General features: G+C 39.3%; 1 protein-coding gene and 1 pseudogene across 1 annotated transcript in view; both read right to left on the reverse strand.

Annotated features, from left to right (window-relative positions):
* Positions 1–16906, reverse strand: part of WDR36 (WD repeat domain 36) — a 51156-nt gene that overhangs the window by 16039 nt on the left and 18211 nt on the right. Inside the window, 8 exon segments of the mRNA XM_006161107.3 lie at positions 6138–6217; positions 9641–9753; positions 9756–9914; positions 10348–10462; positions 11399–11544; positions 14157–14243; positions 15779–15844; positions 16569–16689. Of these exon segments, the coding sequence (XP_006161169.1) occupies positions 6138–6217; positions 9641–9753; positions 9756–9914; positions 10348–10462; positions 11399–11544; positions 14157–14243; positions 15779–15844; positions 16569–16689 (887 nt within the window).
* Positions 11836–13548, reverse strand: LOC102488483 (mRNA turnover protein 4 homolog pseudogene; annotated as a pseudogene).

Genomic DNA, 16906 nt, shown 5'->3' on the forward strand with positions numbered 1-16906 from the left:
GCAAGTCTTAAGGATGGACAGAATTTCAAAAGACTAAAAAAAAATGCCCTGGCTGAGATAAACGTGGAGAGCTAGGCAGGGAGAACACACTCGGGCAGAGTGGGGTGCAGTTTGGTGCTACCACTCCTCACACGTGAGGCTGCGGACAATCTTGAGCTCGGCAAGCATCTGAATTTGTCTACATCTTACAATGGATGGGAAGTTGCTAAACACCTTCAAGCAGAGAGTGGCACCATCGTCCCTAGGTGTCCATGATGGACAAGTCCTTTTTATAAAGTGATAGGAGTTCTTGCATTAACCTGAGTACATCTTTCCATATCCTTTAAATAAGCTCCACAACATCTACAATAGCTAATACAATGTTAATGCTATATAAATAGCTGTTGTGTCGCATTGATTCTTTTCATTTGTATTATTTTTTATTATTGTCATGTTATAGGATTTTTTTCAGTTTTTTCAAATGTTGTCTAACCATAGATCCATGGAGATGGAATCTGTGGATACAAAAGTATGATTTTTACTTCTGTAAGAAAATCTACCATCAGAATAAAGAACATTATTTGTATTGGAAAAAATGAGATTAGGGGGCTATATAAAACCCCTACTGAAATTCCAGGTCTAGCAACATGTGATCACAGATGCACACCCACGTAGTGACTCATGGAGTAGACCAAGAGTAGCTCAAGTGTAAATGAAGACTCTTTGGTGGAGACATTAAGTGGTCTGTCCACAGTATAACCTCTCAGTGTGTTGAAAGAGGCATTGAAAATGCAAACTTTGGGGCCAGCAGGTGACGTGGTGGTTGTGACACTGGACCCTCACATAGCTGACTGTGGTTCGAGTCTCAGACCTGGTGGCTTGCTTTCTCACTTTTCCTTTCTTTCTTTGTCTCTCAATGATCAAGTAAAACAAAAATAAATAATAACAAAGTTAGATACATTTTTTTAAGAAAATGTGAACTATATGCAATGAATGCAAGACCCCAATTAGGAGTACTAGAAACAAACTCCAAAATGCATTCAGGACACAATTAATTCTAAGCTTTGGGGGGAGAAGGGGTATTAAGTGCTTGTCTTATTTCTGCTCAAGCCTACTCTGGAAGTTCACAAGAATGGTGTTTCTTGGGAATCAAGATAATGGGGGAAAGAAAACATTTGCTGAACATTTATTAGATGTCAGAGACTGTTGGGAACCAGCAGTTAGTGTAATGGCTATGTTGCTGGACTCCCACGTAGTCAACTACGGCTCGAGTCCCGGACCCGGTGGCTTAAAACTCATGCCGGGCGCGTGTGCGTGCGTGCCCAAGATCCCAAGAGGAGAATGGAGGAGAAGGGATTGCGGCGTGACCATCCCCCCTTGGGGGTGATTTCTCGCTTTCTGTCTCTATGTCTCTCTCTGTCTGGCGAGTGCACGCGCTCTATAGCAAAAACCTCTCAAACAAACAAACAAAAAAATAAATAAAAAAGAAAGATGTCAGAGACTGTTACTTTAATTGATTTAATCCAAGCAACTAGAGCAGATGATAATATCCCAATGTATACAGATAAGATTAAATCTAAAACACAGCACAGATCTTACAATCTCTTCTGTCTTATCAATGTCATTCATTAAAAGTGTAAGTATGAAGAATAAAACTTCCTAAAGAGTTTAGAGTCTGTTAAGAAAATGTACTACTTGAGCAAACTTATTTTACTTGATACTAGAATTATTTTGCTAACTGCACTGTGCAACTTCATTTCCACAGCTGGGGTGTGTGGGTATAGACTCTCTTCCATTAAGTAGAAGCACCAAGTCGAGAAGGTGATTTCCATACATACACAGCATATTTTATACCACCACATCAATTCATAGTGTGCACGGTCGTGCGTAATCCCAGATCTCAACCTACCATAGAGTCTCCTGCTACTCCTGAAAAATGAAATCACAGGTATTTTTTTTTTCCTGAAAGAATATTAAAATTCTTATTATGAGGGATGAGATTTCCAAGAATAGTGCCCCGCACGTACAAGGAACATTCAGTAAGTTGTTTCCATTGAGTAACTGGAAAAGTCATAATGCATTTTTGCATAGAAAAACAAAGAAAAATATATCATGACTTTTCTGACAAGAAAAAAGAGTGCATCAACGAAAAGTGCAAAACAATGTTTTATTCTGATTCTTCTCATGTAATGCTCCTTAAAAAGTGGGGGTGAAGGTGGAGTGAGACAGAACAAAATGTAAAATTCTATTTAAGCTATTTAATTTTATGTTTGTCTTCTTCAAAGAGTTCAAAGATTTACTCATTGACAGTTTCACTTCTCAGCTTATACAATGAGGATGTTCGTTCTTTAAATATTTAACATGCTAGGAACCAGCAGTTAGTGTAATGGCTATGTCGCTAGATTAACATGTAGTCGACCGTGGTTTGAGTCCCGGACCAGGTGGCTTAAAACTCATGCCAGCTCATGTGCGTGTGTGCCCAAGATAACGAGAGGAGAATGGAGAAGAGATTACGACGTGGCCATCCCCCCTGAGGGGTGATTTCTCGCTTTCTGTCTCTCTGTCTCTCTCTGTGTGTCTGGCGAGTGCACACGCCTTAAGGCAAAAACCTCTCCAAAATAAATAAATAAATAAATAAATAAAAATATATATTTAATGTGCCATACAGATGATGAAATTGTTTACTGACAGAAGTAGGGGGACCAGAAGGTGACATGGCAGTTAAGGCACTGGACTCCCACATGGCCGAGTCCGGTTTGAATCCTGGACCTGTTGGCTTAAACACCACGCCAGGTGTGTGGACATGCCTGCCCAAAATCCCCAGAGGAGAATGGAGAAGGGATTGCAGTGTGGCCATTGCCCCAAGGGAAGATTTCTCACTTTCCTTCTCTTTGTTTCTCTCCGGTGAGCACAAGGGCCCTATGGTAAAAACCTAAAAAAAAATTTAAAAAAAGAAAGAAAGAAGCAGATTCTCCAAAGGTTGCTGTTCTAATTATGTTAAAAACAAGAAGAGGAATCAAAAACAATTGTATGATGAAATATTAATTCTCATTCCTTATTATTTATCTTTAAAATTTTTTAAAGAATTCTTTAGTCTTATTTATTATTATTCTTTTAATTTGCTATGGGGCACATGTGCTCACCAGAGAGAAACAGTGAGAGTAAGAGAACAAGGGAGAGAGAAGTGAAAGAGCAAGCTGCCAGGTCTAGGACTTGAACTGCGGCTGGCTATGTGGGAGTCCAGTGCTTTAACCACCACACCACCTTGTTATTTATCTTCTGTATCAAGAAAACCAGCCCATCCTTAAAATGTGTAACACGATCTGGGCAAGGGTTATTTCGTAACTGTTGGGAGAACTGTCTTTGTCAAGTTAATTGTTTATGTTATGCCACTAACAAATAAGCCATCTTGGGGGCAAATCTCTCTGGCTTCCATTCCCTCATTACTGAGTAACAACAGGAACAGTGCCTAGACCTACTGGAAACTGACACACAGTAAATGTCAGTCCAGTCACAATTAAGAGGAAAAGTTGTTTGATAGAGCCTTTTTCTGTTGTTTTTGAGAAGAAGATTTCACTTGTTTTCTGTTCTACTTCAAATTTTAACCAAAGAACTACATCTTTTTTTAAAAAAATTGTTTTACTTTATTCATTCATTCATTCATTCATTCATTCTAGTTTGACCAGAGAGAGAAAGTGAAAGAGAGAGAAAGGAAGTGAGAAAGCAAGCTGCCAGGTCTGGGACTTGAACCGCAGTCAGCCATGTAGGAGTCCAGCACCCCTACTACCATGCCACCTGCTGGCCTGAACTATGTCTTTTATATTCAGGAAAAATATACATTTGTTCAGACAGTTTAGACTTTATTATTATCTCTTTTAATAATTCTGTTAGGGAACCAGCAGTTAGCGTAATGGCTATGTCGCTGGACTTCCATGTAGTTGACCGTGGTTCGTGTCCCGGACCCGGTGGCTTAAAACTCACGCCGGGCGCGTGTGCGTACGTGTCCAAGATCCCAAGAGGAGAATGGAGGAAAAGGGACTGCGGCATGCCCATCCCCCTTGGGGGGGTGATTTCTTGCTTTCTGTCTCTCTGTCTCTCTCTGTCTGTCTGGCGAGCGCACGCGCCCTATAGTGAAAACTGCTCCAAAAAAAAAATAATAATAATTCTGTTAAAAAGAATTTAACATTTCTTGCTGTCTAGTTACAACCATCTTTATGATCCCATGTTCACCTAAAATAAGATACTAGAGCTGAAACCCTATCAACTCAAATCTGTTTAACTTTTTACTGAGATGGTAAATTCAGGACAGAGCCTGAGGCTGAGTGAAAAGTTTCTATCTTCGAGTGCTACTCTCAGACCCCAATACTTCTAGTCCAAGGATAAACTTACCACTTTAAAAAAAAATCTTGCCTATTTAGTACTGCTGCACATTAACCTACCTTTCCTGCCTAATGTAAACCAAAACAAATAAGGAAAATGAAAAGGGCATTATGTCAACTCAGTTTCTTGTACTATTTTTTTCTACCCTAAAGTAATTTAAATTAAATAATGTTCTTTTTGGGAAATAAGAAAAGTCCAAAAAGACTAGTAATATTTCCAATAGTTTCTTTAAAAAAAGAACTTTTCTGAGAGAGAGATTTTGCTATAGGGTGTGTGTGCTTCCTGAAGACACAGAGAGAGAAAAAGTGAGAAATCACTCCTCAGGATGACCATGACACAATCCCTTCTCTCCATTCTCCTCGGGATTTGGGGTGCACAAGCATGCACATGCACCTGGCCTGAGTTTCAAACTACCAGGTCTAGGATTCAAACCAGTCAGTCATGTGTGAGTCTAATGCCTTAACCACTACACCGCCTACGAGAAGTTTTTAAATTAAGAACACATCAACTTCAGGTGAACTTTTTGAAGCTGGAGGACACAGACAACTACTCAGATTTTGCTTTGTTCTTTGTTCAATGAAAAAGAGATCCACCTATTAACAAAAGTCCCACTACCAGAGCCGGACCAACTGCCACCACTCCGGAGCCCTGCATCTGGGGCACATGCCAGACAGGCAGGTGTGCCTCGCGCCTGTTACCAAACCTGAAGGGCAATGAGGACGTCGCAGTTTCACCTTTCTAAAGTCAAGCTGCTTTCATATGTAGTCACATCCAAGTACTGAGAAGGAAGAGAGTAAAACGGGACGAAGCTCAGCTCACGACGGTTTCAGATTAAAAAGTGCCATCTTCCTCATTTTTATTGCCTTCCTTATGGTATGTTTTTATGAGATGTTTTGTTTTTCCCATTGCTCTTCCTTCTCTCGTACTGAATCTAAGCAACTCTGTACTAAAAACTATACCTTTATATGACATCTACAGTTACATAATATTTAACAAAGCACACATACACGAGGGGACTTCAAAAAGTTTGTGGAAATGGAATTCAAGTGTGAGTCTAATTTGGAGCAAACATTCTGAAATCCATGCGTAGTAATCTACATTTCCAAGAAGTTCCTGAAGACCCCTTTTATATACATGCACACACTCTATGGGTTCCCACTGTTCATAAGTAAGAGTCGCTCTTCAGGTACTAAATCAGTAGCAAGTTTCGATCCATGAACTGATTTCTGAACACTGCTAGGCTTTACCCAATCCACTGCTTTCCAGTATCTCAAATGCCTTTTAAAAACTCAGTTAGAGATTAAGAAAATATAATACACAAAAGAGAAAGTTAGGGGTTTGGGTCATTTAATTAAGTTCTACATAAACTTAAAAAAAAAAAAAAAGCTCTCCAAAACCAAGTTTGCAGTCCTAAAGTCTGAATTCCACTTCTAGGTATCACTAAGGCCAAATGAGCTTCCCTAAGATTTCTTTGCAGCTCTTAATTTTTTGAAGAACGGGAAAAGTAAGAGAGATTTGAGTTTTTCTCATTGTTATATTTCAAGATACTATTCACTGCTGTTTAGAGATCAAAAGTACTCTAAGGATAAAACATAGTCACCTTAGAAAAAACTCCTAAATACTTCACATTCAAAAAGCACATAACCCACTAACCACGGTAAAATCACATGTTATGACAATGACAAAAAAATCATCCAGCACAGGTTACAGATTTAAGGAGAAAAGACAATGACTAAGAAAGCATCCAGCACAGGTTACAGATTTAAGGAGAAACTTACCATCCAGATGGGAGGTCCCAAGTCCTAATAGTGCAGTCCATTGCAGCACTTATTAACCAACGGCCATCAGGACTGAAAGCCTTTAAATTAAAAAAAAGTACAGATTAGATAGAGTTATATGTATCTATATGTTTATATATACCTAACTTCTAACTAAAAGAATTCTAAAAATGATGATTCAAGCTTTCATGAAAACATAAATTTGACAATAAAATTAGACTGCCTTATTTTATATAAAAGAAAAATTATTTCATATATAACATCAATTTGGAATTTGCATAAGAATTAGGTTTTTAAATGAATTACTAGAAGTTTAAATTAAGAGTATTGCTATGTCAATTTTTAAATCATCTCCTATTTACTCACAGACAACTAATAAGCTGTATGTGAACTATAAATTATTTTTAACATGAAAAGTGCTGCTCTGGGCCAGCCTTGGTGGCGAGTTGGTAGCACAGTAAACTGCAGTGCTATAAGCCACATGGCCAACCGTGGTTTGGATCCCCTGGTCAGCCTCAGAACACAAGGGACCCAGGTCCTGATGAGTTGGAGGGCTGGGGGAAGGGGATCAAGATCCTGTCATGGGTGCTTCTCCCTCTCCCTCTTGTATGTGCAAGCACTATCATGAATTAAAAAACAAAACCAAACACAACCCTCTTCACGCCCAGCCACAGCGGTGGCACTGGATGACAGAGCTACTCAGCAGGCAAGGGCCACATGGGAGGCCCGGGTTTAATCTCAGGCCAGTCTATAAAGTTGGGTACACTGGCACACATCTCTAGTTCCAGATGCAGCAGAAGGCTGAGGCAGAAGTATCATGACATAGCAAGACCCTGTGTTAAAAAATAATAATAGAGGGACCAGCAGTTGGCATAATGGCTATGTCGCTGTCGCTGGACTCCCATGTAGTCGACCACAGTTCGAGTCCCGGCCCCGTGGGGTGTGGCCATCCCCCTGCTTTCTGTCTTTGTCTTTCTGGTGAGCGCACGTGCCCTATAGCAAAAACCTCTCCAAAATAATAATAATAATAATAATAACAACAACAACAATAATAATCAAATCAGCTGCTGGTATGGTAGTTAAGGCAGCTGGATCCCACACCACAAATGCAGTTCCAGTCCCAGACCCAACGCTTGAAAAACATGCTGGGCACCTGTGCATGTAGCCCAAAATTCTTTAAGAAGAAATAGAGAAGAGATTGTGGCAAGAACATCCTCTCCTCCATGGGGAGGCTGCCTTCTTTCTTTCCTTCTCTAACTCTCCAGCAAGTGTGTGTGCCGTCTAGCAAGATTAAAATAATAATACAGCTGTTTTAAGAACATTCAGCTAGAAATACTTTGTAAGTCCAATTTCAGTTATAAAGTATTTGTGAAAACAACAAAAGCATTTCCTTAAAAAATCTCCACACTACAATGGCTCTCTAAAAATTAATCTAAACCACTGTGATCCTGAAGACAGATGACACAAATTCTCTTAAAATATTAGTTGTTAAAGAAGTCTGCCTACTTTTGTAGCTTCAGTTGAAAATCTTTTCTCCCTTAATGATGCTTTATTTCCCAAATATAATTTAGAACTACAATAATCAGAAAGATTTTTAAAATATGGGACCAGCAAAAGGCATAGCGATTATGTTGCTGGACTCCCATGGTTTGGCCATGGTTCAAGTCCCAGACTCACGCCACTGCGTGTGTGCATGCCCAAAATCCCAGGAGGAGAATGGAGAAGGGACTGTGGTGCAGCCATCTCCCCTGGAGGGTGATTTCTTGCTTTCTGTCTCTCTCTCTTTCTCTGGCGAGCATATGCACCCTATTGCGAAAAATCTCTCTGTCAAAAAAAAGATTTTCAAAATAAATTTAAATAATGAACTATTTAGCCACCTAAAACAAGCTATCTTTCCTAGCTATAAAAATGGACATATATAGGAACCAGCAGATGGTGTAATGGCTATGTCGCTTCTATGTAGTCAGCCGCGGTCCAAGTCCCAGCCCCGGTGGCTTAAACTCACGCCGGTGTGTGTGCATGAGTGCCCAAGGTTCTGAGAGGAAAATGGAAGAGAAGGGATTGAAGCGTGGCCCTCTCCCCTGGGGGGTGATTTCTTGCTTTCTGTCTGTCTGTCTCTGTTTTTCTGGCGAGAGCAAAAAAACCTCTCAAAAAAAAAATAAATAAATAAAAGGATATATGATAGTTCTTTTTGCCTGCATCACATAAATCTTGTGAGGCTTAAATCAAATCAGACATAAAAGAAGACTCAAAAGGAAAAGCCTTAAGGTTTCTAGTGGTAGGAGGTTGTCCGTAACATAACATGGGGATTATAATCCATGTTAATAGCAAATACTTGAGTAAATTGAGTGCTCATTTGTTCATCAGCTCACAGTGATATCATGGAAACTGAAACCTCAAAACAGAGACAGCTCGATTTACTGAAAAATGGTATAGACAGTAGATGGGGGAGGGGAAGAGTAAGGTCATATTATAAATGCTCACAAATTTAATTGGCAGAAGCAATGTATTACGGAGCAGGAGAGATTCTGGACACACAAGATAAAAAATAAAGTTTGAAAAGAAATAGGAGAAACAAGATGACATCACAGATGTTTTCAAAAGAGCCATTTCATCACAATTACCCTCCCTTCTACCCATGTTTCTGTGATGCTGTCAAAACAAATTCTGTTGGTAGGTAACTGCCCACTTCCTATCTGAAGAACACAATTTCCTGACCAATTTTTTCTTCTATTTTTAAAAAAGGGAAAAGCCTTTTTTCTTTTTAAAATTCATGATAGTGGATGCATGCAAATTCTGATTTCTGGTGCGAGCACTAGTCAGTAAATGTAACTGCTGAGTTTGTCACTAAGTAGTTAGAATTTTATTTTTATCTTTTTCTGTTTTCAAGTAAAGTTTGCAATTGATGCAAAATCACAATATATACTTATTTTAGTCCTCGACTGACAAATTTATTTCCAAATTCCCTTTTCAGCATATGCTTTCCGAACTAGTTTACTTCTTACCATATCCTATCTGCCACTATAAGAACGTAATAGTAAACTTAACCACATCCTTACTGAATTAAAAACTTTGGAGTTCCGATACATAAGATCTAGAAATAACACTAAAGTAGAATAAGCTAAATATCAGATATTCTAAGCAAATGGTCTCCTACTATTAATGAATTACATTTATAGAAAAGCAAAAGCGAGTTCTTCCAGCCTATATGTACCAATGAATCATTCATTCTCCAAAGTACATTATGGCCTTGTTTAGAGTTGAAGAGAAAATAATGAACTCTGGGACTTTTACTGGTATCAAGTCCCTAAACACAATTAAATTTCTTTTAATTCAACGTTTAAAAAAATTCTTAGAAAGTTAGCCCCCATATTATTATTTATTTTTAAAATCTCTTCACATGGTAAGATTAGGACTGTTAAAAGATAACAGCTCTAATTATGTTAACAATTTTAATCCAAAAGGAAAAAAAATAAGCTTCATTAAAACAGCTGATGTTTTACCATGTCATTTATTTGGCCTTGGTGTCCAGAGTATTCTCTGACAATCTTCCTAGTCTCTATGTCCAGAACACAAATAGAGAAGTCATCCAGGGCCAGTCCCAGAATGCCACTAGCAAGAGAAACACACCGGGGTTAACAAACAAACCAGACCCGTGAACCTCGAATTCTGGTGTCTACGACGTCTGCCAGAATTTGAGTAATCCTTCACTACCACTTGTGATTGTCAGCTGGTTTAACCCGTCCACTGCAACACCTCGAACAGATCCCTTATGAGCTTTAAAGCACATGATAAAAAAAGAAATTAGAATAGACAGTACATCTCTGAACGATAAACAAGAGTGAGTCCTTCATTCAAATTACTATATTCCCACTATTCATAGCCCCTAAAAATCTTAAAATTAATCTGGATTTTAAAAGAAAAATCCTTAATTATTATATCGCTCAAGTTAAAAAACAAATCAAGTTGATGCCATGAGGAGAATTCCAAACAAGAGTTAATAAGTTCTACTTAAAGCAGAGAAGAAAATAAAACTTTTAATTTGCATAATATTCATTTTTCCCTAATGTAACCACAACTTTATTCTCTTTGAGTAAACATGGTGTTTATAACAAATATAATGACAGTTCCTGCTGTATAGGTTAGTGATTACCCATCTAAAATCTAATGGAAAACAAAAAGAACAAGAACAAGAAAAAGAATTCAATACCTTGATCCTTGCCAAAACTCCCCCGATGTATGCCTGACTGCATGTTATACACATCTACAGCTCCTGATGAAAGGCCGATTACGGCAAAGTTTCCACAAGAAGTTATATCCACTGCCTTCAGAAGAAAACACAGATGACACAGAAAACCAACATTTTAATTGCACTTCACTGTTTCCAAAGCATTTTATCCACTATTATCCCACTAAAAAAGAGCCAAAAGCAAAAACAACATTAGTAAATTGCTTCATTTCACTACATTTTCTTAAACATAATGTATGGGGTTATAGGAAAAGTCATGACATATTTTTCTGTTTTCTATGTAAAAATGCATCAGGACTTTTCCAATGACCCAATAATGACTTTGGGGTATATAATAAACACATGCTTGTTCTATCTCCGTTCTTCATGAAGCATAAGGAAATTACCATCTAAGACAACAAAACAAGTTAAGTCAAAATTCACAAACTCGAAAAAACGGTACACGGCCTGGCCTTCAATTAAAAAAAAAATTATTTTATTTACCTTTATTTATTTATTTATTTTAATTTGACTAGATAGGGACAGGAGAGAGAGAGAGAGAAAGAAAGAGAAAGTGAGAAAGCAAGCCACCAGGTCCAGGACTTGAACCACGGTCTGCCATGTGGGAGTCTAGCACCCTTAACCACTATACCACCTGCCAGCCCCGTGGCCTTCAATTTTTAATATATTTAACAATGCTTCTTCTAGCCTCTCTGCCTCTCTCTGGTAAACACACATACCCTCTGGCAATAGAAAAAAATCCTTGAATAGACATTTCCCTAAAGAATACATACAAATGGCCCATTATCACATGAAAAGACGCTAAACACTAGACATTATTGGGGAAATGTAAAACAAAGTAACAGTAAGATACTACTTCATATCCAACCTCAAATAACTAAATAAATCTCTGCAAGTTGGAAACTTAGCACTATGAGAGAATAACTTCAAAATGTCAAGAAAGTTTGAGTATGACAGGATTACCACAGGACAAATTAAAGCAGAAAATATCCTTATAAACAAGCTCACTTACTGTCGCAGTTATGTCATCTTTCTTCAACTCTTTCGGCTTGAGAAAGTAAGAGCCTATTGTAGATCTTTGATAATTCCAGGTTGAGCAAGATAGCTTACCTCGATGGCAAGCAATGATACCATCCCAGTCACTTTCACGAGCTTCCTCTAGAACATAATTAAACTCATAAATCAAACTGCTTTTTTGTTATTTCATTCGCCTTTTACTTGTTAAACACCTAATATTCCTTTTTTAAAAAAAATTTTTTTGATTACTTTTTCTTTGTAGAGGTTTTTGCCACAGGGTACGTGTGCTTGCCAGAGAGACAGAAAGCGAGAAATCACCCCCCCAGGGGGGATAGCCACATCACAGTCCCTTCTCCTCCAATCTCCTCTCGGGATCTTGGGCACGCATACACATGCACCTGGCGTGAGTTTAAGCCACTGGGTTCGGGACTCGAATTGCGGTCAGCTACACGGGAATTCAGCGACATAGCCATTACACTAACTGCTGGTCCCCTACACCTGATATTCCTTGTTATCATCAGGCACCACAGATAAAATGATAGGCAGGTAATCTCTGACAGCAATGAGCTTCCAACTTAGTAAGAGACTTTTTAAAATTGATGAATACAAACTGCATACGTTTGTGACATACATGTATTCTGATACACGTACACACTAAGGATGGCTAATGAAGACGTCTAATGAGAGACTGACTAGGACAAGCACCATGAAGCACAGCGGTGTCTTATTAGAGCACTCAGGAAGAGTTTTAGTATAAGATTTTGATAGAGTAACAAAAGGCTTCCTGGAAGGAGGGATAAAACCAGTAGAAATTAACTGGGATGGGAAGATGTCAAGCCCCAAAAGTAACTGAACAAAACTAAGGATGGCAAATAGTGAAGTATTTTCTTGGGAGAGATGGGAAAAGGGCAAGGTTACTGGGTCTTGAAAATCATGAAAGTCAGGTTAAGGAGTTTACCTCCAAGGTAAAAGGAAGCCACTAAAATATTTTAAGTCGATGAATGACATAATTCAGATATTTGTTTTAGAAAGATAACTCACACCCTAAGAAAACAAAGAGTGGGTAAACAAACAAACAAACAAAACAATGAAAAAACAGAACAGCAACCAGGTTGTTACAAAATAACCTTGAAACAAAAATGGTATCTCACGGTTACTTTCTATGATAGTTTTCACTCAATGAACTCATTATTTATCTATATTTTTCTTTCTTTTTGTTTCCTAAGAGTCCTTTTTGTCACCTACAGGCAGACCCCTGCAGACAGTTCTCTGTTTACAAGAAAGTCAGTGCCATCAACCTCCCCTGTCTTCATGTGCAGCAAAGTGAACATCTGCTCTCTCTAGAGGGGTGGTGGTAGTGCTGTGTGGTTCACTTTGGACCCAGAACATGCTAGAAGGCCTTCAGTCCTGAGTCCCTATCAATTGTCATTGTCGTCATACTCTGACTCTTCTAATGACTCTGACGCGTCTCTGGCAAGTCATCGCCAACCTGTTGGAACCTTCCCGACTGTGCATCCCACATGTATTTCATGGTTACTTCGAATTCAGCCATCTTGTACCTAAAAAGCTCCAGGACCTGGGTTTGCTCCAGTATCAGCATGTTGCCCCCCCTGCACACTTCGTACTGGACAGTAGGGTCACCACCCCTCTCTTGAGGGCAGTGGACAGGCCCAGTTGCCTCACCCCACCGTGGATCTCTGGAGTAGGGAAACTGCTCCAACGGGCCTGGATCCAGGCTTATGGCAGAAGCTGCTTTGTTACCAGCTCTGGCATAGTCACCTTCCGTGTACTTCACGCTCATTCACTCCCTCCTCGGTGTGGGTGGTGAAAAGGAGCTCACCACACCCCTGGTCTTCTTGCTGACCTGATGCTGACTGTCTCTGCGTTCATCATCTGGGCTGCGACCCCAGGGCAGTATCACCACTGTGTTTTCCCCGAAGAACATCTGGCTGCACCTCCAGGCATTCTGGGTGTCCTTCAGCTTTCTGTTCCTCGGTTGGCACAGAGAAGATACAAAGGTACTTGTATGTGTCCATTTACCACACCCCTGGTCTTCTTGCTGACCTGATGCTGACTGTCTCTGCGTTCATCATCTGGGCTGCGACCCCAGGGCAGTATCACCACTGTGTTTTCCCCGAAGAACATCTGGCTGCACCTCCAGGCATTCTGGGTGTCCTTCAGCTTTCTGTTCCTCGGTTGGCACAGAGAAGATACAAAGGTACTTGTATGTGTCCATTTCTGAAGCTCTTCTGCAGGGTTCTTTCTCAGTCTCAAGCCTTTCTTGGCAGCTTTGGTTAGTTGTCGCGCTTGGTCCTGGGCATCGTGTGAAAGTCCTGGCTATCTACGCTTCCCTTAAACTCACCTCTCTGAGTGAAGTATTGCTCAAATGACAGTATACTGAGACCTCACATACTTAGACCTTGACTACTCAGAGCTATGTTCTTGTATTTTGCTGTCCTAGTTCTTACCTTTTAATATTAATGACTTTCATTACACCAGGCATATGATAGGATAAAAGGGGCTATAAAGTCAAATTTTTAAAGAAATAGCTGGTACAGAGAATAGCAAAACCTGAGGCTGATAACAAGTTAATGCTAAAAATAACTCACTTTTAGTTTTCACAGATGAGTATGAGCTTCAGGTTACCTTCTCATGTTTATTAATACATACAAAAATATTTACTCAAATAGAGGAGATAAAGAAACACAAATGACAAAAGAGACTGTCTCAGAACACATTACGAAGTTACTCACCAGCTGCGAATTTTGTGATGGGTGGAAGTCTTACTGACAGGGTGTTCTGAAGTCCTTTTCGTTTGACTCTCTTTTTATTTATTATTCCTGAGGTCAGGAGAGAGCGAAACAGCTATAATTGTTTCATAATTAAAAATGTGCACAGAAGAAAAGTTACTCACTGTCACGTAACTAAATCATAAGCAAAAGAGAGATGTTGTTATTACCACAATAATTTGTTTCAAAAGTTTAGCCTATCTAATTAGGCAAGAAAATAAATGATGAGGGGGAACCAGCAGTTAGCGTAATGGCTATGTCGCTGGACTCCCATGTAGTCGACCGTGGTTCGCATCCCGGACCCAGTGGCTTAAAACTCACGCCGGGCACGTGTGCGTACGTGCCCAAGATCCCGAGAGGAGAATGGAGGAGAAGGGACTGTGGTGTGACCATCCCCCCTGGGGGGTGATTTCTCGCTTTCTGTCTCTATGTCTCTCTCTGTCTGTCTGGCGAGCGCACGTGCCCTATAGCGAAAAAACCTCTCCAAAAAAAAAGGAAAAAAATAAAAAAGTAGGTAAAAATATTATTTGGAGATGACATGATGGTCATATAGTCGCATCAATCCAAAGAACAAACAAATAATTACTAAAAGTAATAACACTTTCAGAGGGCCAGATACAAAACCAACACCCACACAAAAGCCTAGTGAGATTCCTCAATTGTAGCAGTACCTAGTTAGAAATATGAAGAACAAAGACTTTATTCACATTAACAAAAAAGTGTAAAAAAGACTGTATTCATAACATTAGCAGAAAACTGTAAAATTCCACCAAATAATCTTACATATTTAGAAGCAATGTGAGGAAAACTTAAAAAAAAGAAATTGGTAACATAAAAGTTAACTTGAATAAAAACATATCTGTAAATGATAAAATTCTAAAAGATAGCAAATCTTTTCAATTTAATTGTAGGAGGAATTATTTTAGCTATAGCTTTGAAATAATCCTAAAATTAATCTGGAAGCATTTTCACATGTGACTAGTCAGGATATTTACTTAAAAAGATAAGTAATCATTGGGACCATCAGATGGTGTAATGACTATGTCGCTGGACTCCCATGTAATCAACCATGGTTTGAGTCCCAGACCTAGTGGTTTAAACTCATGCTGGGCACTTGTATATGCATTCCCAAGATCCTGAGAGGAGAATGGAGAAAGGATTGTGGCTTGGATATTCCCCCTGGGTTGGGGGTGATTCCTCACTTTCTGTCTCTTTGTCTTTCTGGCGAGCGCATACACCCTATAGCAAAAAAATCTCAAAAAAAAAAAAAAAAAAAAAGACAAGTAATTATTAAGAAAATAGAAAGCATTTGCTTAATAATCAAAACTCTTGGGACCAGCAGATGGCACAATGGTTACATCACTGGACTCCCACGTAGTCACCCGCAATTCCAGTATAATCTTAGGGCAGCACCTCAATGACTTCTTCAGCAAATATGAGCTGAAGAATACTGCTACTACCTCCTCTATGTATTTCTTTTTATTTCATCCAAGAGAAAATGAGCAGATAAAGCCTTCTCCTGCTGCCTTACAGAAGAATTTTGAAATGTTTATGACCAGCAGCTTATTTTCTTCCAAGTGACCTACCATGACCCAAACTCTTGTTGAACTTTTCATGTATTGTAGAAAATGACTGAAGAGTTCCATCTTGACCTGTTGATATAGACAAAAAATTATTAATCAAGTTTCATCCAAACAATGGACTATGTGAATCACAACAACAATAAAATTAGATTCTATAAAAAGTTTAAGTTACAATTTGAGACATTACAACTAATTCATTACAACATTCAAATGTGTACAAAATGCCATTTGGTTAGAAAAACAAAAATGAAAATGAGGGACTAAAAATTTTCAGCAGAGTATTAGAATAGGCAATGGCCATATTTTCAGGATCTAACTATTCTGTCCTGAGAACTGGACCAGCAGATGGCGTAATGGTTACACCACTGGACTCCCACGTAGTTGACTGTGGTTTAAGTCCCAGACCCAGTGGCTTAAAACTCACGCCGGGCGCGTGTGCGTGCGTGCCCAAGATCCCGAGAGGAGAATGGAGAAGGGATTGCGGTGTGACCATCCCCCCTGGGGGGTGATTTCTCGCTTTCTGTCTTTCTGCCTGTCTCTCTGGCAAGCTCATTCACCCTGTAACAAGAACTTCTGAAAAAAAAAAATTCCATAAGAATTAATAAATAGAATGACATAGCAAGTGACAATATCGCAATCTATAGTGATCCATAAGGTAGCCAAAAATAGCTGCTTTAGTTTACCTAGACTCCATGTCACTCAGACACATTTGAAAACACCCGTCTAGTAAGTACTGAATGCTCAGCTCTCAATACTAGCTGAAATAAGCTACTGGCTTAAAGCAGAAACTCACTTGCACTTAGAATTTGTTGTCCGTTTTGTCCATAGTATCTGATACTGGTAAGAGGAGCACTATGTCCCATTCGGAATCTCAAAAGTCGACCTTCTCCTGTAGGACCATCGAATATCCATATCTGCCAAGAAACAAAATGTTAAGGTTCTTCCAGCACATGCTGTCTATCTGCAAACAGTAAAGTCATCCCCTATCCAAATCAACTCTTACTGGGAAGTGCTTGCCCTGCTACTGACCCTGGAGGTACGGGAGCAGAAGTGGAGCTTGAGGGAGAAAGAACTATTAATAGTTCTTTCCCATTATTTGCAATCATGTCACCTGCTGTGCTTCTTGTTTCA

This window comes from Tupaia chinensis, unplaced genomic scaffold, assembly GCF_000334495.1.
Source record: "Tupaia chinensis unplaced genomic scaffold, TupChi_1.0 Scaffold138235_1, whole genome shotgun sequence".
Classification (NCBI taxonomy): Eukaryota; Metazoa; Chordata; class Mammalia; order Scandentia; family Tupaiidae; genus Tupaia; species Tupaia belangeri.